Raw genomic sequence first — 25,436 nt, forward strand, 5'->3', positions numbered from 1 at the left:
CTTAAAATTACATGTCTAAGGTAACATTTTGGAAAGAGAAATACAAACTGCTTTCAAATTTCCAACAAGCCCAAGAAAAGAACCACAGTTAGTTTGTATATAAGTTACATTTAATTGAATAGAGTAACTTTGGGCTCCTGAGAAACTTGCTTATGTATATAGTATCATTAATGATTTAGAATAGAAATTCGTCATTTATTTTACCAATCCTTGGAATGCAACATAATTTGAGGGCTATGAGGAAGAAGTTCTGAGAATCTGATGTTTATAAAGTATTTTGAAATATGTGAGTGATGAGAAACAACTCTTTCCAAAGAAAGATGAAGCATCTTGCTGCTTAAATCAACTTAAATGCTTCTTAAAAACAACCCTTTGCTCAAAGCAGGGTGAACTAGAGGAGGTTGCTCTGGGCTGTGTCCAGTTGGATTTTGAGTATCTCCAAGGATGGAGACTCCACAACCTCTCTGGGCAACCTGTTCTAGTGTTTACCTACCCTCAGAGGGAAGAAGTGTTTTGTAAGTTGAAGTAGAATTTCCTGTATTTCAATTTTTGCTCCTTGCTTTTCTGTCCTGTCACTGGATACCAGTGAGAAGAGTCTGTCCCCTTTTACTTTCTCTCATCAGGTATTTATACAAACTCATAAGAGCCCACAGAAACTTTTTCCAGTTCTGATCTTGAGTCAGTCATTTCATGTTCTCTTCAGCAAGTCTAATTCATTATACATACAGATCTTTGGACCTTAGTTCCCCATTTTTCAAATTCTTCTGGCCTTGATACCTGTTTTTTCTGTCCCATCTTGCTCCTTCCAGTAGGTGAGAATGGTACCTCTATGAGAACAGTGTGTGTTCTCTTTTGAAGAAATTTGCAGTTGCAACCATATCCTCTTTTATCTCTTCCTTTCTGTAAAACATCAAGTTAGTGCTGAAAGACATTCCTCCTATTTTACTAGGATAAGATATCTAATGATTCGGCTGCACCCAAAATCAATTATGCTATCTCTTGCAGAGCTGCATTATACTGTATGTCTTATCTTTCCTTTATATCTGATCATAAAGGAAAATGTTCAAATAATCTTATGAATCTGGCCCATGTTTCAGTCTTAGCTTATTACTTTTATCAATACAAATACTAATTCTTTAAATTCATAATAGCAAGGGGTTCACAAGGGCAGCCATTGTAACTTGTTCATATAAACTGTAATAAAGCTGTTTAGCCTTTTTTTAAAAACACTTCCATGATTATGGTGGGATGACAAAAATTGAATCCATTTGCAGAATTGTGGATGAATTCCAGTGCAATTAATAGATGCTTTGAATCAATGTGATTTTTATTAAGAAGTGCAATTTGCTGGAAATTGCTCATCACTTAATAACTGTTCATGCTGAAAGATAGTATCAAAAATACTTCATGGTAACTGGTAAATTAAAACTATTTAAAATATAAACAAAAACTAAAATCATGATATACAACCAGAATCAAATTCTGTTTCAGAGTGACTTTTTTTTCCCCTGGCACTGAATAAGATGGTTTGTCTTTTTGACCTTAATGCAAGCAAGTTCAAAGAGAGCAGGTGTCATGGGTAAAGTCAACCTGTGTAAAGCATTCCAAGACTGCAGCATGCTGTGTTGTATGAAGATTGCTGAAGTCAGAGCACTTTATGAATGTAATTAATGAGTAACTCTTTCAGGGCCCTTGTTGTAGGGAACAAAGGATCTGGCATAGTATTTTAAACTGGCAAAGACAGTTCTAAATGGTAACATTTTGGCTAAATTTAAGAAAATTTCCAAAGTCTGCAGTTGTCATGGTTGATACAGTCTAATTATACTGCTGACAGTGAATGAGTACAGTTATAGAATTCATCCTAAACCATTTAAATTAAATACTACATTCTTCTTCCAAATGTTTGTCATATTGATTCTCCATTAACTGGCATAAAAGGCAAATAGTGAACATAGTCTGTTAATATATTACAGAAACCCTAAAGAATGAGCAATAATCACCCAAAACTCTTGGTTATAACTTACCCTATAAAACAAAATAGTGTACTGCTTCTACTTGATCTGGTTTTTGTTTTGTTTTCTTGGAAAGTAAGCTTGTATGCAGTTTATGGGAGGGGTTGAGGGAGATCTACAGTCTCCTGGAGACAAGGGGTGTTTTTCAAATTACTTATTTGCAGTTTTACCTCTGCTCTCTCCTAACTGCCAAAGAAGGTGTCTAATTAGCACTGACAAATTTTCTTCATAATTTTAACTAGTTTCTTTTTGAAGTATTGTAAAATGCCTCCTAAAACTACCTTGCAGAATGTAATTGGTTTATGTTTTTCTCAGTCTGGGTTCTTTTGCCAATTAACACTTCTAATTTCATGATCACTCTGAAACAGATTATGTTGTAGCTTGATAAAACTTCTTGTTTTCTTCTGTTACCATAGAAGACACTGGAGAAATGCTCTAACAAAGGCAGTCAAATCAAACTGTTTATTTGAAATCAGACTGTGAAGTCTTTTCTTTTCAGGTGTAAATTCCCTGCTCTCGAAAGTTTTCCCTGAAGTCAGTCGTATAAAGAAATGACTGAAAATCATTCTTCAAAGATAATTTCTTTCTTTTTATGTCTTATTTTCTAAATAAGTCTTTTGTTATAGTAGATTGGCATGAATAGATGCTGTGTAATGGCAGTATAGTTTAAAACAGGATGAACTTTTCAGGAACTTTACTCTTACCTTAGTATGAGTGTGCTCTTTTTCTAAAGAAAACTTGCATTAGCTGATATCTGTAAGTAAAATTAAATGAGAAATTAAAATTTTAAAGTCTTCTCATACATAGACTGTCTTAAAACCACACAGTTAAAGCTTTCCATGGCTTCTGAATTAGCTGTTAATAAATTTATTGGGAGCGAAAGAGCTACTTCTATTTTGCAAAATCATATACAGTTTTTGTAAAATATTACAACTTAGCTCAACCTTAATAAAAGCTACATTTGTGTTTTGTCATCTGTTAGTTATGGCCTGCAGAACAGCTATGTATATATAAGCATATGCAGTTATTAAGCTTAATTCAGTGGTTTTTTGCCAGTTTATTTTATATAAAAGATACCTTTAAAGAAATCATGTTTGTGAATTTGACATCTTCAGGGTCCCTGTGTACATGATGAAGAATCTGGCCTCTCTCAGACAGGAAAACCTGCACTTAAGACCCTTTTATATCACTGCCAATTCTATGAGCATGTCAATCAGATGGTGAAACACTGTTACCTGGGATGTTATATGTTTGATTTGAATTCTTCCAAGGAAGATAGCCTCATCACAGAAAAAGGTGGTATAACTGGTGAGTTAATGTAATCTTGGAGCATTTTAACACTACTTCTAATTTTGAGTACCTTACCTCAAATAATTCTTGCTAAAAATGGAACTAAAAATGGAACTAAAAATGGATATAAACCCATGAACTTAAATGTTTAGTCAAAGTACTGCTCTGAGGATTTAAGTGGCTAAGTCACTAGTTTAACATACCTCAGAGAAAGCTCTGAGCTGTTATTTAAATCTTAAAAAAGTTACAGATGTAATTAGTTCTGCAGTACATTGTCTTGAAAAATACTGGGGGTAAAATACTCATACAGGTGTGACTTTGACAGACCATTAAAGTTTAGGAAAAAGAAATAGATGGATTGTTTCTAAGACTCCTGTTTCTTGATGTGTTTAAGTTCAGAGATACACGAGTAGGAATGGATGCTAATATGCTGAAGTTAGCTGCATTCTAAGCCATTCAGATATGAACTAATCCACAGACTGATAAAATTTAATACTCAGATTGGATTGATTTTTTTTCTTTTTAAGCTGTATAGACTTGGATCTAACTTTTGTATTGACTAATCATTCACTAAACAATATTTCTAAGTCTTACTATGATGTCAGAACCCACATTCTTGTCCAAATGGGTGTTGTGGGCTTAAGTTTAGAAAACTAGGAAATTCTTCAGAGAGCACAATTAATAAAAACTGTTCAAGGGAGGGAAAATTAATAAGTTCATCCTTTTGGTTTCTTTCTTTTTTTGTGTGCCTTTTTCTGTATTTCCATCTTCTAAGGCTACAGATTTGAACAGTTCTTGTAGTTCTGCTTCTGTTAAACTCTTGTTACAGAAGCATGAACAGAAGAGGAATGTTATTTCCCCTGCCAAGTTATGACAGACCCAAGGAAAAACAATATTCTTGGTTAACTCACTGAGTTATCAGAGAACTACCGTGGCAGTATACAAAATTCTAGCCATAAAAACCCTCAGCTTCTTCTGTAGGTGCTTTATTTATCTATAAGTTTAATTATTTTCAGCCCATGTTTCACTCCTCCCGTGGTCCCCTTATTTGTGCCTCTCAGTAGTTCTGTTAGCTGATGCACTATCATATCTGAGAGCAACTCAAACTCCAGGATTGTAGAACTTCTCAGTGAGCAGCTGAGATATGTTTTATCAGGTCATTGAAGAGCAAACCCAGAGCTTTGAAATAAGGAGAAAGGAACCATCTGAGGTATTTCAGGAACAAGAAACAAAATTGTTTATTTAAAAAAGGAGGACATGACGACATTCGCTCCATCTCTAAAAACTGTAGTGCTTGAAATGTTGGCAAGCCCTTCATTGATGTGTTCTGAATTGTGTTATTTATCTATAATGACCTGTTTCTGCTTTTTTAATAGGTCTCTTGTCATATCTTAATAGAAGATCTTGTTTTGGCTTATCTTCCTGAAACCAGTTTTGTCGTTATTGCCCAATCTATTCTCCTTTACATTTTTCAAGAGCATAAAAAAACCCTCATCCACAAAGTTATGTTAAAAAATAAAAAGAGTTAGCTCCGTTTAATAACTATGGCTACTACTTTTTTGGGCTTTGCACTCCAGAATCTGTGTAATCTGGTAATTTATTTGTTGTTTTCTTCTCTGAATATATGAGAGCCTCAAAACCAATTATTTACAAGCTTGTGCTATGAAATTATTAGCACTTTTTATTCTGAAACAGATTTACAAAGTATTTCTGCCTTCATTATATTTATGAATGTGGATTCTCTTGAAACTGCTTCTGTAAAAATATGAATTTGAAGTTTTTTGAAGATGAGGAGGTACTTATATTTCATTTGTGCTGTGAGACCCCAGCATCTTCAATAGTTTTGTTTTATTACGTTTTAAAGAAAACTAAATCTGAACTATTTCAAATTACTAAAGGCAATGCAACTGCAGTTTGAGCTAGGTGTAGCTTTTGACAGAGTGTTTTATGTTGCACTCAAAATTGTGTTTAATTTTGGTTTATTCAAGGGATTTGCTGGATAGGAATTTATAGGTACAGTGTTTAAAAACTTATATTCCGAAATCTTCAGAAGGATAACTGTGATTGCCTATTTTTCTGTTTCATTGAAACAATCCTGTCAAAAGTGTGTTATGCTCTCTGCTGCTTTTACACTAATGAAGAAGAAAACTATTTTTGTTCAGTTTTGATTACTATTCTTTTTCTCCTACAGATTTGGATGATTCTCTTAATCTTTGGAAAGCTCCATCCAGTCAAAGTCGATCTTCACGTTCACAGTCAACATCTGAAACAATGGTAACTTGCAGAGTAATGTACTTACTTGAAATATAAAGTTGGTTATATAAAGTTGTATATGTATATGTGTGCATGTGTATATCTATGTGTGTATATCTCATACATAATTGTTTATATAAACATAAATCCTTACATATGCCAAACAAAACCTGAAATTAAACAGAAAATTAAAGCTGAAACTAAATTGAAATTTACTCTGAAGTAACTCTAGTATGCTAAAGAAAACTTTCATGGTTATTTCCTAAGCAAAAATAAGCAGTTTACCTTGACTGGCTAAATGCATAAGGCAGTGCTGAGTTCTGTATCTTCTCACAGCAAGACATTCTCTGGAGATTACTTTGGAATTGACTTTATTGACAAAATGAAGTCATCTCCATCTATAGTTGTCACTTCTGTTGCTTTTATCCAAACTGTCCTTTCAGAGGGAACCTATATTTACACTACACAGCTACAGAACTGGATCAATCACAACCACACAAATACATTTGGTTTAAAATTATATTCTGTGCCATAGTGAGATCTGGATTCTGAAAAAGCTTTTATAAAATATAGAAGTGGCACAAGTGTTTGCAAAGACCAAAGTAGACATGACACCTATAAGAAGGCAGGTGGCTGCCTGAAAAGTTTGTTTCTGGCTAGGATGATTCCTGCCACGAAAGGCTGTAAGCAGGTGCTGTCTTTCAAGATGGCAAATGGAAAGGAAGAGGAATTAAAACACATTTTTCCACTGCCAGAGTAGTTTTGCAGTACCAGATCAGGCTGTGGAGGAAGCTTTTTGTAACATTCATTAGTTACCTGATAAAAATAATATATTTTCAAAGACTGCAGCATAACTCCAAGAAAACTCTGGTATCTTGCACTGAAATCCATTTTTATAATTTTGTATTTTCTTCAAAAATGTTTTGATTTGTGAATAACCCTCTAATGCAATATGGATGCCATAATATCATAGCCCAGGTGTTTCTTTTCTGCTAAACGGATGTGCTGCTGTGACAAGACTGATAAAGCAAAAGAAGATATTTTCTTAATTTATTGACTTAGTTATGCCCAGTTTTGCTGTGAATCGTGATAAAAACATAGAAAAGCCAGTACTGAAATTTGGTCTCAAAATATTTCACAATTATAATTTTTCCTTACTGTTTTGACACTGTTTTAAATGTGTTGCTGTCTAGTTTGTAGAAGTTTGTCTCTAAATTTGATCTGATGGTACAATAGGGACGATGTAGTTATTCCAAACCCACTAGATGGCATGATTTCCCCATCACAGACGAAAGGGAGCCTGCAGGTCTTACTGAAAGGAAAAATGGTCTTGGTTTGGTTTGGGGCTTTTTTGTATAGGGTATGGTTTTGACAACAACAGCCACAAATAATTGAGAGTTACAACCTATCAAACCAGCTAGAATTGTTTCTACTGGAACCTCTTATCTGATATTTTAATAATTTCTTTTTTTAAAAAAAAAAAAGTTCTTCTGATTATGTTCATATACATTCATGAAATTAATGTCAGTCTAGGAAGCTGAAACTGTTTTTTTTTTTTTTTCAGTAAGCCACATCCTGAAGGTCTTTGCAGAAGCAAAAGTCATATATTTTTACTGAATTATGTTAATTTATTTTCTGTGAAAAGGTCTTCTGGATTTTTTTTTTTGTTATATTTGTAAATAGTTCTGACAAACAGAGACACTGATAGTTTTCTCCTTTTTCAGATTTCACCTAATCAATACTTCAAGCTATCTGCTATCAAAGGCTGATTTCACACATGGTTCATATAACCTTAAGTGAAAATAGTCTCTAAATTACTTTTTGGCTTCATCTATTTTCCCAATCCCCAATTTTTTTTTTTCCCCCCAAATTTGCATAAATTAAATTTCAGAAAAAATAAAAACTATGTTAATAACAGAAATCGCTTTTTGGCTTCATCTTTTTTTCCCAATCCCCGATTTTTTTTTTTTTCCCCCCAAATTTGCAGAAATTAAAATTGAGAAGAATAAAAACTATGTTAATAACAGAAATCTCTCTTTTTTTACTTTAGTCTATGAAATAATCTGTCAGAGGTCTTGCAGAGGCCATAGGTACAGTTTTGCCCATTTTACAGAGTAAAGAATAGTGAAGTGGGGATGAAATCAGTGATTCAAGGTCATGTGAAAGACAGCAGCAGAGCTGAATTGTCTGTACTTTGTTAATTCATATGCACTGTATTGAGTGTCTTTATGGTCTGTGGATTACAGGTTTTTATCAAATTTACTTTTCTGTAACGGGAATGAAGATAGTGCAAAAAGTCCAACTATGAGAAGATGAAAGATCTTTGCCACTTATAGAATTTGTAGTTTAAACATTAACGAAGGTTGTCATTACAGAGGAGAAATCTGTACACTCATTTTAACCAAGATGTTTGGTGTTTAGTATGTGTGGTTGAGAGCACCAATCAGCATGGAGATACTTGCTTCACACTGCATAAATACACTAGGGCTGTTCCGTGCCCAGGACTGCTTTGCAAAATGAACAGTTATTTAAAATCTTGAGCTAAAAAATGGTGCAGGTTAAAGATCTACAGGCATTTCCCAGATAGCTTTATGTCATGGCCATGCTCTCCTATGCCATGGCCGTTCTTTCCTATGAAATCTTCTTGCTTTTCTATAAAAATGTGCTTTATTTTCTGGAACCATGGTTACCAGAGTGCTTTACAGTTAAGTGATTTAAACCTTTGAAAAGAGAACTGAATAGAATTAATCACTGCAAGCCTATTAAAGCAATGCCAGAGGGATTTTTATACTAGAGGTTAAGAAAAGACTTTTTATTCATTTCTAGTAGATAAACTACAAAACTCTCACATTTATCCTGTGTTTCCACTCAGACAATTTTTGTATTCTTTTGTATTAGTTCTAATGTACAGTTGTCATCTCCCCCCCTCCCCCCCAACACCCAACCCTTTCTTTTCCCCAATAAAACTCCTGTCCAAAGTCTGTTGTTTCACTGTAAAGCAAGGGAATGTTTCATTGCTCACAGAAATAATATGGTGTGGGTAGTAAATATCCCTTACAAGATGTGTCTCAGGCCCCTAGCTCATCCTTAGCAAAGGTGATTTATAAAAGCAGTAATATCTTTTCTTTCCTGGAAGGCAGAGCACTGGGGAAACAGCTTCATTGCATTGCTCTCTTTTCTGGTAAGGCAGCAGAACATTTCTGGATTTAACCCATGTCCCACTACGAAGCAATTACCAATAAATGTTCCATCAGCTCAGGAAGCTGATGCTTTTCTAGCCAGATAAAGCTTTTATTGTGTTTTATTGTTTGGTGGTTTGTTTTTTTTTAACATATATAAGACTTTATTTTTATTTCTTTGCCTGAAATGTTTATACAGTTTTAGAAGATGGAGTTTTTGTGCAACATAGAAGATCATACTTATTAATATGTGAAAGCTTGTATAAATTCATAGTAATATCTTCAAGAAGACTCTCAGCATAGTAATAATTCCTCTTAGGGGCTTTACTTGTTGCAGAAGAACTATATGGAATGTTAAATGTTGCATTTTGGGTTTATACTTATTAATAAAAAAAAAATGACAATTTTTGTCATTTACTAGAATGCCTGGAACTGAAGTATAGTTCTGAATAACTGCAGAATTTACCATGTGTCAGGATGGATTGCTTTACTCTGATCAAAATAATGGATTTTAATAATTATTTAAATCGACAAGCATGAAATTTCAAGTAACTTAGCAAATATGGATTTTATTTGTATAATCTAAACAGAATTTGTATTTCAATTGGTCAACACAATTTGGTACAGCATTTTGCTAAGAAGGAAATTATTTAGCCAAAAATGTCCTAGTGTTTGTGACCCAAGCTAAATGTGAATCCTGGGTTTCAGACAAGCACCTCAAACACTGCTGTAGCTTGTCTTTTGTGTTGCTATAGCCTTCTGGCTTTTTTTTTGCTCATGCATGAGCAGAAAGATTCAAGACTAAGATGGACAGTAGTGGGAGAGAAGAGTGAATATGGAGGCTGCAACCTTTTGCTCATCCAGGGACTCTGGTCTCAAGTGCAGATGTGCTGATAGAAGCCTGAAGATATTTAGAAGTGATGGGGGGTGGGAGGTTAAACCTTCTGAAATTTTGAAAGATAAAGTAGAAATTTTCTGTAGATCAAAATGCTGTTGAGTAAATCAAAACTAAACCTGGAAAGCAGTGACCTAACTGCAAGGATACAACAGCCAGGAAGGGAGTAATTTTTATTTCCTTCCCTCTATGCTTTTTGTCAATTAAGTCACTTTTAACTTTTCCTTAGGTAAAATAAATATTCAAGTGGATATTCTAATAAAGCTTTTAAGAGAGATTTCTAAAAAACCTTTGAAATAAGTCTCGTTTTCCTTAGAAAGCTCACTGTGAGGAAAAATCTAGTAACATCCCTCTTGAAGCTGTGACTGTCTTGGGATTTCATTGGATTCCCCAATGTTCTGTATTCTTTACACTGTATAGTGACACTTTTGAAGAAAATTATCTGCTGTAAATTGTCCACCTAGGAAAGAAAAAACAGAAGTGTAAAAGTGACCTGACATGGGAGATGCTTGTCTTGTACTCTGCAACAGGTCACACATCTTGTCTTATCACAAAAGTGTGTTATTCAGCTGGGTCTTCTGATCTCAAGCTTGTGCTTTTAAACACAGTAGCAGTATTAAGAACTTTTGAAAGCATGAAAAACTAATAATGTGACAGATACTATAAAATTGGTAGAAGGAGCATGGTAATATGACAGTAAAATTATCTATTGTTGTGTAACTATCTCATATCTTCACCATGAAATGAATACATCTAAGGATCAGAGGACTAAGGGTAGGAGAAGTACCCAGAGTTGGAAAGATTCTGGAAGTACAACTTTGGCTGATGACTTATGTGGTTGATATTTTTATCTGTGTGTCTTGGTACAAATGGACAAGTGCTGATGTGCTCAGTAGAGCAAATAGTCCATGAAAAATTTGAGTTTAAATGCTTCAGTAATGGCTTTCTATCTTAGTCCAAACATAGACCGAGTCAATTATATGGATGAAAAAGAAGGATTAAGAGGACGAGCTTCCAGTAACATGGGCATTGATCAGTTTTTAACTGAAATGTTTCAGGCTGTTCATATTGCACTATCTTTCAATAGTTCCAATTATTGGATGTTTATAAAATATATATATATAGAGAGAGAGAGAGACACATAGCGTGCAAAATTTAATCAAATTGGTTTTGAACAGTAATTTTTACATTATTTTTTGTTTTGTTGGGCTCAGAGATTCTCCATCCCCTCCCTGCAGCAAACTGTAAATAGAAGTGTGCTCTATAAAAAACTGAAATCAACTTGTTTCCTTTTTTATATCTTTCTAGATTCGATCTGCATCACCATCACTGGGGAGTGTTACTGAGCTTCAGGCAATAGCCCCAACAAATTTAGCCAGTTTTATTCCTGAAACTGGAACTGATCGGCTTATGGCACAAGGTAAGGCAAAATTTGGGTTTGTGCACGTGGTGCTGAATACCTTGTCTTACTCTGCCCACATTCCACTCTTTGTACCTGCACCTAAAGCTTGCATATTGCTGGAACAATCACCAGTGGTGCTTCTAGTGGTTGTCTTGGAAGACAAACATGAAATGCTTCGTTTAAAATGAATTCAGGTGAAATATATTGGACAGAAGTAAATAACAGTGGTTGATACTGCTTGAAATGTAACTCAAGACTTCAATTCTATTCCTGTCATCCAGAAAAAATTATGTAGGTAGAGGGAGAGATCTGCAAATATAAAGAATTTTGCTGTTAAGGGAAGAAGTAATAATTTATACCTTTCCAAATTTACCATTTATTTTTTATGATTATTATTGCCTTGTAGAAAGAACATTTTATTTCAGAACTATTTTAAAGAACCTTTTTCCTGTGTCTAATTTCTTGGTTCTGGGTTTGGGTGGGGTTTTTTGGTGTGGTTTGGTGTTTTTTGTTGTTTTTGTCCCATAATATACTGTTTTAAACTTAGAGGGAGCCTGGATATTTTATGAAAAAGAAGCAATTATTTTTAAATAACTGCTCTAATTGATCTTTTGTGTTTATTTTTCTCTCTCTCTTTTTATTAAACACATTCTAGGTCAAAGTGACACAACCACAGCAGAATCTCCAAGTCGACATGACTCTCCCATGTATGCTACACTGTCTAAACAGTGTGCTGTGGTCACACCTGCCCTTTTGTCAGCTGTCTGCAGCCTTCTGCACAATCTGCTGGTTGTCACACCAAAAGACACTGGAATTGCTCTTCAGCAAGCACATTTGCTAACAGCTCTCAGCAGGTATGAGATCAATAACTGCTGAACTACAAACAAGGTGTAGCAATAGAGGTGAAAAATTTGAAATGAGACTTACCAGTGTTTCCTACCAAAACTGTTAAATATATTGATCACTACTTGCTTCTGAAGTGTTAAAAATTCCTTTTTTTACTGAATATAATCAACAAAAGAAAAGAATTTGAATTATTTCTTTATTTCACAGAAAAGATAGTCATATTGGTGACTCCATTTGTGGTGTCTGTAATCTACAGGAGTACAGTGTTCCTCTGCTAATGTTTAGGGTTTTGTCTAGATGGCCATTTGGTCATTTTTTACTTGGAGGTGTGCCAATATTGAGTTTTTCCTTAGTAGAATAGTGCATGATGTGTGCAGGTATTTGGAATTGCAGACCATTTCAGTTCATTTTGTGATTTTCTTCTTTGAAAGAAAGATCCAAGGGCTGTCACACTGGAAGAGAGTGGATAATGCTTGCCAGATTTGGGAAAGTATTGGATGACACACCCTAGTGTTTTCTTTTTTAAAGAAGGAACCACTTTAAAACAGTTTTCAGTTTGTATGCAGCATTTCCACTAGCATTGTAACAAATTCTTTCATCTGTAGAAAGTGTTTGGAAGTCCTGAAGCTGAAGCATGAAAATCAGTTCAGTGGGGTTTTTTTTTTAAGGTTTTTAAGAGCTTTTGTTGTTGCTCTTCAAACTGCAATTAATGAAAAAAGAAAAAGCCCAAGCTCTTGTTTGAATATAGTTTGTTATTACAGAGCTGTTTATTCTTCTACAGTAAAGAAAATAATCAAATAGAAACAATTTCCACTAGTGCACCAACAGCCATTGGAATTTATATTAGTCTGCTTTGAAACAACTTGCTGCTACTGTAATTGCCACTGCACTATGTTTATTGCTAAACCCCACTGTTTTAAGAAAATGCTTCATAATTTGTTTTTACAATGCTTATTTACAATGTTCTCTTCTATGGAATGTGAAGATTGTACAATATTTAATTGTGCAAGTATATTTCTAACCAATTCACTTTATTTTATTTTAGTCTTGTAAGTGCTAATCTGGTTGAGAGATGTATCTTGGAACTGAAAGCTCCGTTGGGTGATCCATGTCATATAGAACACGTGAAAGCTCAGGTTAGAGAAGCATTTGTTACTTTCTGCTTTGTTTTTTAATTATGAAATTAATTATTTTTGCATAATCTATACTCATTAACATAGTCCAGACACAAAGCTATAAACTACATTCATGTGAATCTCCTGTGATTTGGTAAGTTTTAAGAGACAATAAACAACATTATATTCAACACAAAATAATTAATTTCTGTCTTGGAACTATACCTGGAAACATCAGACTGAAAACTGAAAAGCAGTTGTGTTTTGAAAATATAAATTGAGTTAGAGAAATCCTGTAATAGAATTTCTTTGTACAGGATTGATGTATGAGCTACATACAGTTGCTGACACATTTCATGCTTCCTTTCCTCAGCAAACCTTGGCTGCTTTGCTTTGTCTTCAATCCTGCAGACATTTACATAGTTCTCAGCTGATTTTCATGCATGCAAAGCATGTAGGGTTACTGCCAGGGGGGCTGCTTTTGTATCCAGTTTAGTTCTGTATATATAACATACAGAACATACTATGTTCATGACACAGCACCATTTTAAAGCTTCTGTTACTCTGCATTCAGATTTACTTTGAAGAAAGATACTGTGTCTCCAGACTAGGAATTCTTTAATCTTCTACACTGAATATTATGGAAGACAACAATTTTTAGTTTATATTCTATTATTTCTTTTAAGTGGTGTATATGAATTCAATATGTTATGAATCAGTTGAGGTAGTGTATTTAAAATAAAAATGTGGCAGGTGTAAATATATGGCCTAATTTTGTACCTTTAAAAAAACATTTAACAGGTGTCATTGCTACTTCAGTACTTATCATCTGTATCCAGGCTTCTGAAATCATGTTTATGGGTGGACTCTCAGCTTGTAATCCAGGATGAACTGTTGAAACCTCTCTTGGGAAATATCTTCAGGATTCTCACCATTCGCCCCAAAGATGGGTTAGGTAAATAGTGCTTTGTTTCCAGTATAGCCAGAGAGAGGCAGGTCTTCATTTGTGTCCCATTTAAATTGATAATTATTGTCAGGCTTAGCTATCCAGGTTTGTGCATATGTCTCAATGCTTTGATTCTTTTTTTTTTTTCTACTCTCTTTGCAGATACTGAGTTAACATCTGTACTTCACGAAACATGGGTGGACTTTTTCAACTTCCTAGTTACCTTACTGTGGAAGAGTGGCCCAATGTCTTTTCCAACTGTGACAGCAGCCCTTGCAAATCATTGTACAGCAATAATTGGTAATAACTATTCCTGGATAGGTTTTAACCTAGCAACAATTAAATAAACAAATTAAAAAGAGGGTCATTCTTCTTAAGATGCTGTTAACTAATTACCAGTGGCATAGACAGAATGAAAACCAAATGTGTCCAGAGCTCGACTGAATTTTTCCCTTAACTGGATTTTTATAACTCTTTATATCATCACAGACTCACTTTTGAACAGCCAAATAAATTCACAAGTTTTGTTTGCATATATGTCTGATTCTGGTTGCAAACCTTAACCACATTTGGCATCTGTGAGCAGAGCCTCAAATGATCCATTAGCACTTCATTTTTTCCCTTTTTTTTTTTTTTTCTTCTTACATAAAAGGAAAGAAAAATTTTGAATATAGATAAGAGATACAGGAATTCAAGATCACTATGCAGGGATTTGTCTGTCAGTTATTCCTTCATGAGTTATTTGCCTAGTCTGAGGCTCTAGGTCACCAGGAGTCAGTACTGACCTGTGAGCATTGTCCATTCAAGGTTGTGATTTCAGCCAGGTGCTTGTTCAGTGATCTAGTGACTCCAAATCCAATTGCACATAAAGCAGGTGATGGGTATTGCTGGTATGATGATGTAAGCTGTTGAGTAAAGTGAGGGGAATTCTTAAAGTGGTCGAAAAAGTGATTGATTTAACAAAATGGAAAATGCTTTTTTTTTTTTGTTTTATAGTCAAATTAATGGAGACCAATTAATTCAAACCTATAAAACTCAAACGTTTCTTTCCTAGGTTTTTAAAGACTTGTCCAATGCTTAGAATTTGTAGAATTCCTTGCATGGTGCAGAAGTGTAACTGCTTCATGGTTCACACGCTTTCTTTGATAAATCTGAGTTCCAAAGTGCTTAAGCTTTATTCAGAATGAAGTAAAAATTTGTATTTTTCTATTTAACCTTCCAGATACCATTTGTGATTGTATTCATCTGTCAGCCACATACCCTGCTTTATATATAGCTAGTTTAGAGTTCCTCTCTGTCCTTTTGAATGAGGAAGGAAGAAGACAGCTCCAAGATAATCAGAGGGTATGTCAGGATCCAACTATTGCCTTTCTTCTGGATCATGCCAAAGGAAGCCAAGCATCAGTAACTCAACTCACTACATTAATTATTCAGGTATTTAAAATTTGTTTAAGTGATTGCAGGATATATTTCTAGTTTTTGTATGTTGTTAAAAAGGAATGTAGTGACCTAATGAAAAAGCAATTGCTTCTAGTTATGAACCAAGACATCTTTAATTTGAGACATCTATTACTCTCATGTAATAAGCTGGAACAATTGCAAAGAAACAACTTTTGGGAAGTGCCTTGCAAGGCAATTACACTGAAAATAGCACTGTATGAAATCTTATGTGGACAACATAACTTCTGTATACTGTCCTACATGATTCTTTCACCTCCTTTATATTTATATCTTCCCATTACTTACAGACTGTTAAAGTATCTTCCATTACTTAGTAATAAGAAAAGTTATATGTGAAATTTGTCTAATTTATTTTCCCTCACAAATTAGTTCTTTATCTGTCTTTATCTTGTTCTTGAAATTATGTGCAATTTGTCACTTTAACAATAATAGTGATCTGTGATTAGAAGTGTAGTGTTTGTCTGAAAGGCACACATTTCATATAATGTAGCTTAAGATTTCTGATATTCTGGAATCAGTCTCTTGTAATGATTTTTTAATACAAGCATTATTTCTTTTTCCAAGATGTATTAGTGCATGTTGGATGGTGTGACCAAAATAATGCTGTCTTAGTATCACTTCATCTCCTCTCTTCCTATGGTTGCTGAATTCTTGTAGGACAACCTCACTCCTACCAAGACTTGTCCTGCCCTGGCTAACATCTGTCTCGTAACCTGTGTTCCTTTGCTGCTGTGTTCCACCACTGTTCCCTGGGGCATGGCATTCTGTCTGCTGAGAACCTGCTGTCTTACAGGGAGGAGAAAGCTCCCAAGAGGATCTTTCTTGGTGCTACTGCCTGAGCTGCTAAAATGAGAAGTCCCTATCGCTTTGGCAGCTAATTTCAGATAATTTAATTTTGCTGAGAGATTTCCTGTGAGGACCTGAATTTCAGAGGCTATTACAGCAAAACGGGGGCATGTCACTTAAATCTCATTGTTTACTAAATATCCTGTTAGGTTTTTGAATTTAATGCTTGTGTATGTGCCTAAAACTGAATTCCTTGGCTCCGGGATGAAAAATGCAAATGGATGTCAAAGATGTGTTGTGTTCTCAGTGACATTCCTCTATTTTCATACAAGCATACACACTGATTGCCAGTCTTGGCCAGCAAAAAGTGGTGATTCTTACAGTAACAGCAGAAAATGTCTGTACAGTGAAGAATTAGCTGCAGCCAGGCCAGTGAAAGTACCTCAGATACTATCACAGAGTTTGAGTATTGTAAAAGATAACAGCTTTTAACTTGTTCTTTAACTGCTCTGAGCTGTAGATGAACATTTCATTTTGTTCATAAAAGAGCTCAAAAGATAACCTGTACTGTCTGGGGCTTTAGAATACATGAAAGTGATATAGCTACTATGATCCCAAAAACAGGATAAGAGGAAAAAAACAACTTCTCTATTTTTTTTTTTTGTTTAAGAGCAAAGTACATATCTTTATTTACTACTTCTTTTTTCCTCCCCATGGTGATTACTGAGACTTGGTTGTTGAAAGAGGAGCCTGTAGGATGTAAAGTAAGCTGTTAAAAAAACAACACAAACAAAAAATGAAAACCACAAAACAAAACAAAAACAACCCAAAAGATGTAAATATGATCTTTCTTCAAGAGAAACACTCAAGCAAATTGACTCACATAGAAAAGGCTGTGAGAGGAGAACTTTCAAACAAATCTCCATTAGTCATTCTAATTGCATAAAATCTACAGAGTAGGTGATATGCAGACCAGGTCCTAAGTTACTGTTTGTTATTGCATACAGTTTAGTAAATGCACATGCTGACTTTGGAAGGTTTTGGTTCTTTTGTGTACATAAACTTTGACCCTTGTGCACATGTTTTCAAGATCAAAACTAAAAGTAGTAAGGAAACCATTAACCATATGTCAAGTGTCAAATCCTACCTTTTTTTGAGATATAAAATTGACAATATTTTAGAAAGATGGGATCTCACCTTCAAGTAACTTACAGTAGGTGCAGACTAACATGGTGAGATCTGCTGTGGATTTGTGGCACATCTTAAATTTATACATCATAATTTAAAAAAAAAAACAAAAACAAACCAACAACATTGAAAGTGTCCATTCTCATTCTAATACTTTAATATTAGTAGTTTAAAACTATAGATTCTGCTGGATGAAGGTATTATAAATTTACATAGGGTTTTTTCTATGCAACTAGTAGGTCATCATCAATTAATTATCAGTTGTTCAGTTGTTCCCTATGGTTGTCATAAATTTTCTTTTTTGTTGTAAACTGCAATTCTTGATTCCAGATTATGGAAAAAAATTGCATGAAGGAACATGCTTCAAGAAAGAATGGAGTTTTGCTAGATTTTAAGATAAAAATTAGAAAAACAGATGAAATTAGAATTGACAGATCACTTTAATTAATTCATCAGTTCTAATCAGCCACTTAATGCTTAATTAAAGGAAAATACCTAAGAGATTTACAGGGAAATATGGTTTTTATTACTGACATATATTCCTAAGTACTAAGGAAAAATAAAAGTAGCCAGCAACTTAATAGGACAAAAGCCTTTGGGTGAATAAATCAGAAATACATTTTAGGCTGTGCAGGATTGAAGGAACTCATCATGTTGTGTGTTTTTGATTTTTTTTTTTCTTGGCTCGTGTAAATTAACATCAAGTTTAAGCTTTTTATTTTTTTTTTGGCTTCTCAAATATCCAAATTCTTTAGCTTGAAAAGAAGCCACCACGTATTGGTATAGAAAAACAGTTAATTTACTTAGAACATTCTTGTGTTGCTGATAGCATTGAGGTTTCTCTGGGGATCTAATAAAACCAGTTGTGGTCTAAATGTGGGGTTGTAGGTTTAGTTTTTTTGGTTTGTGTGTGTTGTTTTGGTTTGTTTGGGTTTTTTTGTTAGCTATAAATGCAGAGCTCTGTCCATGCTTTCCATGCTTTGGTGCTTAAATTTGGTGTCTGTTGTCCTTATCCATAAGGGTTTGGGTTTTTTACATATTATTAAGATAATAATCTTCATTCCAGGACCTTTTCCATCCTAATTACGCCGAACACTTCAATAATTGATAACCTCAGTGTGTACATTGGTATTTTATTGCATATTAAAATTTGCAAAACTTGTTAAGCAATTACTAGGTAGAGGACTAAAGCAAATAAAAAGTGATATGTGTGATGTATGTAGAGGTGTATAACCTGTGAGGTCATTCTATGGCTAGGTACTCAAGAGATTTCTATCTGAAGTATTAAGGTTTTCTCAAGATGCTGTATTTTGGCTAACTTTAAAATAGGGGTTTTTTTACTAGGATCCAGCCACAGTTCTTATTTTACCATATTCTTCCAGTCACCATGCATACTATGTTCCACTATGTTGGATGTCAGTACTGGAATGGTATTTTAGGGAATATGGCTCTATGGACAAAAGTCAGCAGTGGATGTTATATAAAGCACAGACAGCTCCTCGTCTGTCAACTGCCTTGTTATATGACTCCAAATATTCCTCTGAAGGCACAGAGGTTATATTTATATTATTTAGAAATGCAGTAATACTTGTAAATGCCTCACAAAAATAAGCTACCATTTTTCTGTGGTTGGAAGAGTATCTAAAAAAAATTATCTCTGTGTCAGTGATGTTTTTGTTCTAAAGAATTTAACTGGTGTTTAATGTCTCTTCTTCATCACTGTGTTGGAGGAAAGTGAGATTGCACTAAAGGCAAGTCAGTGAATTGTCTGTGAGAGCAAGCCTGAATATTAGGAAAGGTCTGGGAATCCAGGCTTTAGGAAGGTACAATGTTAATAAAAGAGTAAGAGAATGGGGCTTAGAAACAAAACTTCATTATTATCATTATTGTTTTTTAACATTTTACTTAGAAAAAAATCATGAGACACTTCAATGCAAAGAGTGTATGACCATGAATATACAGAGGGAGAGCTCTGTATAGAAATGTGATGATGAATCATCCAAATGAAAAGATATGCTCTGACAACTTATTTAGATATTAGATATTAATTAGATATTAATATACATTAATTGAATTTTACTTTTAAGTGGTCACTTCTTAATTTCAGTCATGAAATTGCATTATTTGTAGGTGTGGGAAAGAAAATCTTCAAAGGATGTGCTGAAAGAAGTTGCTACAAATGCACTGCTCTCTCTGCTAGCTGTCAGTAAAAACGCCCAGCAGTGTGCTTTGGAAGGTGAGCATTCAAAATAGATGGTGAATGATTTATGAATCAAAAGCTTGCAGGTGTTTTACATATCTTAAAAATCATAATAGTTTTTTGTCAATAGACCTGCTTTTCAGTGGCATTTTTTTCAGGTTGCTACAGAGAAAGCTTATTAACAATTAAAGTTTTCAGCCACAGATAAAATGTGATGTTGTAGGTAGTCAAAAAATTTGTCTTGACATTGCAGCTCTATGTCAGGGTGAGAAGAGACCCACGAGCTTTTACTGCTGGTGGCACCTTCATCCATTCAGAACTGCAGATTTTGCACTGGCAGCATCTTCCACTTCTTGTTTCATGCTATGCCAATACAGGTTTGAAGGTGAAAGTATGGCCCGTGGTCTCAGTTCTGGCTGTACCTAGACAAGAGGAGACTACTTTTTCTCAGCTCTGTTCTTCCCTGTCTCTCTTTCTTTCTACCCATTTTACAGTCTAAGTAGGACCTCCTCCCCTTGCAGTGAAACATCTTTTATGCCTAAGGTTTTTACTTTACAGTAGTAAAACAAAAGTAAAACACTTTAAGTACTGAAAGGCTGCAGTAAGGTCTCCCCAGAGCCTTCTCTTCTGCAGGCTGAGCAACCCCAAGTCTCTCAGCCTTTCCTCACAGCAGAGGGTTTCCAGCCCTCAGATCTTCTTTGTGGTCCTCCTCTGGACCCACTGCAACAGGTCCCTGTCTTTCCTGTGCTGAGGACTCCAGAGCTGGACACAGCACTCCAGGGGAGGTCTCACCAGAGCAGAGCAGAGGGACAGAATCACCTCTCTGGATCTGCTGGCCCCCAGGATATGATTGGCCACCTGGGCTGCCAGTACCCTTTGTCAGCTCATGTTCAGCTTTTCACCCACCAGTGCCACCAGATCCTTCTCAGCAGGGCTGCTCTCAATCCTTTCATCTCCCCACATGTACTGAAGCTGGGGGTTGCCCCAACCCAGGTGCAGGAGCTTGCACTTGGCCTTACGAGGTTCACATAGGCCCACTTCTCAAGCATGTCCAGGTCTGTCTGGATTGATATCCCATCCTCTGAACAGACCACCCACCAAATCCATATCTCCCCAGTATAGAGAGGAGAAGGCTGGGGGGGACTGACTATAAGGCTTTAGAGAAGTCTAGATAGATAACATCAGTAGCTCTTCCTTGGTCCACTGACATAGTCGTTCCATGATCGTGTATTAAAGACTCAAGATCCCAAGAAAAGAGCCTGACTCAACATTTTGCACTTTGAGTCACCTGAACATTTGCTTTCCTTTTTCTCACCTCAGATGCAGCAAATCTGCTGCTGTTAGAGTTGGGAAAGATAGATTCATGTCCTAACTTCTGTAAGCTCCAGTTTTCTAGGCAGCATTGTTGAAGATACCCTGAAGAGTTATGACTTGCTATCTTCTTCCTTCCAAATCATCCTCCCTTCTCCATCTTATCAGTCCTTCCTTTGGACATTCCTCTCACAGGACTCTGTTGCAAGAGGACTCAAATATATTCTTGCTTCTTGAGATCATTCAACTAGATGCACTCTTGTCTTTGAGACTGTTAGTTACTTCCTGATATCAAGAAGACAACAATATATTATGAACTCACAGAATTTGGACTTCTGAGTCCTTAAGTCTGAGTTAAGGAGGATAATTAATCAAGACGATTGCCAGAAAGATATTTTGTGTTTCATAAAATGTTTTTGACTGTGAATAAACTTTTAAATGTTAATATTTTTTGTCTTCCAGTTGACCTGATAGACAGCTGTATTGAAGACATGAAACACATTCACGCACAGCTGAATTTGTATTCCCTTAAGCCTGGGAAAACACAGAAAAAAAAGGTAACTATAAAGTAAACCAGACTGATATGATAAAGCACTTCCCAGCTCTTTTTTGGTGGTGTTTTTTTTGGGTCTGCTCTAAGATTCATTGATTTTAGAGCTATTACCACCTTGATTATCTCACACATTCACTCTCCCACCCAGAGTTCTGTTCACGAGGTCTCAACTTGTTTTTCCAACGTGGGGGTAGCTGCTGGTTCAGGGAGTCAGGCAGAAGATCCCATCAGTTTGTGTTTTGCAGCTGCTCAGTTACCACTCTTGGGTGTTTACTGGCCAGAGCTCCTGGGTGTGCACTGGTGTTTGTCTCTATGCATCTCTCTGGTCTCCAGGATCTTCTCCCACCTGCAGCATGGTTCCTTCAGCCAGGATCTCCACATTATTCTTTTGGGGCCAATTTCTTTCTTTCAGAAATCATTTATTTTCAGGAATCCTTTTCACCACCAACACTACTCTCCAGAACTTTAAGCTCCTCTTTACCTAATCTAATCTATGTGCAAAGTGCAACATGGGATCAGCCTCTGGATTGGTGGTTCTGTCTCACATCTTTTTGTTAATTAGAGGACTCAGGACCTCTCAGTGTTACTCCAGGTTATCAGAACTAGCAGCTGGCCCATTCTGGTTGCAGCCAGCAGCTAGCAGGCTTCTGACTGAGAGTTCAAAAATTCCATTTCTGACATTCACACACGTACACGTCCGTCCATTTGTCACCTGTTCCTGTTAACAATTTATGATATTGATTTAGCCTACAACAATACCTATGATCACTGTCTTATTTTCAAACATAACTGGACTTTCAGCCTTGACTTCATCATCCTATCCAATACAGCTAATTTTCCCATCTTGTTCCCACAATAATAATTTTTCCCTTTCTCCTCTTTTCTTTCTTCGGGTCTTTCAACCATGCTACCGATTTTGTTTTGGTCTGTCCCTGTACCAGTCAATCTCCCTCCCACTCCAAAACCAGTTCCAGTCTAGTTGTGCATATAAGTCGTAGGGTTTTATTCTCTACCATCTTATATTATCTGGCTTCCAATTTTAATTATTTTTCTGTCCTCTGGCTTACTTGGTCTGGACATCTTCGTCTCTTTTCATGAGAATCAGTTGTCCCTGGCTTTAACTTCCTCTCCAAGGTGAAGGGTGTTTTGCCTCATACTTGCAGTCCTTCCACCACCTGTACTCCCAGTTTCTTCTCTCTGTTCACAAATTGTTTAACCTTTTTTTAACCTTCTTTCCTTAACTCTCACATGGCCCAACTCATCCTTACCACACCTAGTCATAGATTATTTCTTACCATCATACAACAGTTCGTAAGGTTTTTGTTGCAATCTGCTTGTTTTCTACCACTTTCATCTAAGAGAATTATTAAAATACAGAAAACAACCTCTGCTGTCAAGTTTGATATTTTGTCCACTCCCACATAGAGCAGAAATTGCAGAAAACATCTTCCTGCAGGACATCTCTGCATTGTTTGAGCTCAATAGAATTTTTCTCTGAAGCGTTGGCACAAACAGACACAGCCTTGATTTGTTGAACTGTTTTATAACAATGAGCTCTTAAAAAACTTTGACCCTGACATTTGAAGGCTATAATATTTTTTTTTTCTTGAGATCTCCTAAACACATTTATTATCTGTTCTTCAAGGGGTAGAGGCTCAAAGGTGTCCTGTCCTGGATATTTCTCAGAAGGTTGAAGTGAGCTGGTTCTTTATATTTCTTGAATTGAGAAGGGGGAAGCTGGGCATATTTGCTCCTCTGCTAAATGTAGAAGGGAATTGGAGGAAAGGAGCCTCTGAGAAAAATCAGAAAGACTATTTATATTTAATTAAGAGTTCTTTGAAAGAGATTTGCAAAAGACTTTGTGGCAGGTTCCTCGGCTGAGCTGGGGATGTAGGTTGCTGCATCATATGTAAGTGTGGTAGTCATTGTACATGGTGCAGAGTGATAAGCAGTCTTGTTTCACATGGGGGAGCTGAGACATTGCTTTCACAGTCAGAGTTAGCTGATCATTCATGAAACTGCCCCTCGGCCCACTTTGAGGCACAGCTCTCAAAGTACAGTTGTCAGAGCTTCTTTTCTCCTTATTTTAACTGTTGGGAAAAATATTTGACCTAACTTCATTCTCAGGCAACTGAAGTGTTTTACCTGATAGTCCTTTTCTTTCACAGTAATTAAGGGAATGAAAAGTATTTTCAAATAGCCAAGCTTTCACAAAAAAACAAAACAAAACAAAACAAACAAAAAAAAACTCAAAATAGGATCTCAGTAAAACCTAAGATACCCTAAATTAAAGAAATAAATACATAAATAAATACATTGCCATCAAAACAATCTATAACTTTTTCAATCTTCTATAATTTACTCATTATGTATAAATTGTACCTTGTGGCATTTTACAGGATTTAGTGCTGTTTGTGTTTATTAAACAAATGAACACATATGGAAGTTCTTGAAGGAACCTCTTAGAGTTAGCATTTTATTTAGCTAAAAATGAGACAAATTAATCATAAAATGCATTTATAACGACTTAGATGTTTCTTTTTATCCTACTACACCTGACTTCCATTAAGTTTTCGGAGGTAGACTTTTACTTCATCTCTAAATGTCATCAGCTGTACCTGATAGGACTTACAAGCAAGCACTCTTGCTTCACCTTGTCTGAGGTTAAGCATGAATCCTGTTTTACCTTTTTGTTCCTTTATGCTTGATAAAACAGAAATAGTCTCCTGTGGTGAGCAAGGTTATTGGAACTTGATCATCTTTCAGAAGAGTTTTAGTATGTCAGCCTTACAGAGTTAGGTCAGCCGTCATTAGCCTTTTAGTGCCACAGCACCATCATGAAGATAGATTTCTTGTTTACTTGTATACTTGAATTTCAGTATAGTACCTCACTGTCCAGAGGTCTGTATTTATCTTTGTAATATTCTTATCAAGTTGGAAACTGTTTCCGTTATTAAGGGCAGGGAACTAAGACACTGGGAATACAACGATGGATTGGTGTGAACAAATGGAGAGATCTGCAAGACAGAGCTAGTTAATCCTTGTTTTTATCCAAGGAAGAATAATAGGTGCTTCTAGCAAGTGATTCATTGGACTTGATTTAGGTGTCTGCTTTAGGATGGAACAAATATCCAGAAAGTGTTCCTGCCAATTCTTCATTACTTGTAGTTGAGATGGAGCTCTACATTACAGAGCTCTGCCTTTGGCCAGAGCAGTGACCCTAGAAATAGTATCTGTGGATGGCAAAGAGGGATGGGGATGACTCCAAGTAACTTGTTATAAGTGTCTAGCATGTGTTTAAAGCTAGCTGAGATGAATCCTACCTGAGTTCAGAAGGAAACTCTGCTGAAGGAACCCAAATGTTGATGCCTTAGATTTGCACCCCTCCTTTGAAATCTCTTTCCTTCTTGTACAAAACTCATTCTGGTCTTATGTTGATCATATTTAACTATTTTTCTCTGACAGGAGGATAACCTTATCAAGCAGTTACGGTGTTCTATGCAGCTCCTCAGAAACTGCCTCTTTCAAAATGAAGAATGCAAAGTAAGTATTTTTATACTGAAATGATGTGAGCACATTCAGTTGGTGAATTAAGATTTTTTTTTTCCTATTTGAAATTATTTTCACGCTGCCTAAATTTAAGCTTGATAGTAATGGCAATGGCAAGAAATACATCAAATTCCATTATTATTCCCACCTCCTAAGAGTATTTCATATGTGCATTAGGAACTCAGTGCTGATATTGAAACATCATCTCCAGAAGGTATCATATCATCCTTTATACCCACTTCTGCTTTGCTGAAATCAATAATTCCAATTTTCAAAGAATATAATGTGAAAAATAGATGTGGAGAAAAGTGTGGGGCCACAAGAAAGGCACATGTGAAGTGTATCTCTTATCCTGGAAAGTAGTTTCCCCTCCTTATTCTTCTCTCCTTTTTTCATTTCCCCACATTTCATTTCAAAACCCACAACCCAACCAAAAAAAAAACCCCAAAA

General features: G+C 35.6%; 1 protein-coding gene across 1 annotated transcript in view; it reads left to right on the forward strand.

The window, feature by feature from the left end:
• RTTN (rotatin) overlaps positions 1-25,436 on the forward strand; it is a gene marked incomplete at its 5' end in the record, with an annotated part of 78,034 nt that overhangs the window by 45,237 nt on the left and 7,361 nt on the right. Inside the window, 11 exons of the mRNA XM_008946041.1 lie at positions 3,128-3,320; positions 5,494-5,576; positions 10,938-11,049; positions 11,687-11,885; positions 12,923-13,013; positions 13,794-13,947; positions 14,101-14,238; positions 15,161-15,372; positions 19,504-19,609; positions 21,347-21,441; positions 24,903-24,980. Coding sequence (XP_008944289.1) covers positions 3,128-3,320; positions 5,494-5,576; positions 10,938-11,049; positions 11,687-11,885; positions 12,923-13,013; positions 13,794-13,947; positions 14,101-14,238; positions 15,161-15,372; positions 19,504-19,609; positions 21,347-21,441; positions 24,903-24,980 — 1,461 coding nt within the window. The remainder of the gene's footprint in view (positions 1-3,127; positions 3,321-5,493; positions 5,577-10,937; positions 11,050-11,686; positions 11,886-12,922; positions 13,014-13,793; positions 13,948-14,100; positions 14,239-15,160; positions 15,373-19,503; positions 19,610-21,346; positions 21,442-24,902; positions 24,981-25,436) is intronic.

This window comes from Merops nubicus, unplaced genomic scaffold, assembly GCF_000691845.1.
Source record: "Merops nubicus isolate BGI_N331 unplaced genomic scaffold, ASM69184v1 scaffold9488, whole genome shotgun sequence".
Taxonomy (NCBI): domain Eukaryota; kingdom Metazoa; phylum Chordata; class Aves; order Coraciiformes; family Meropidae; genus Merops; species Merops nubicus.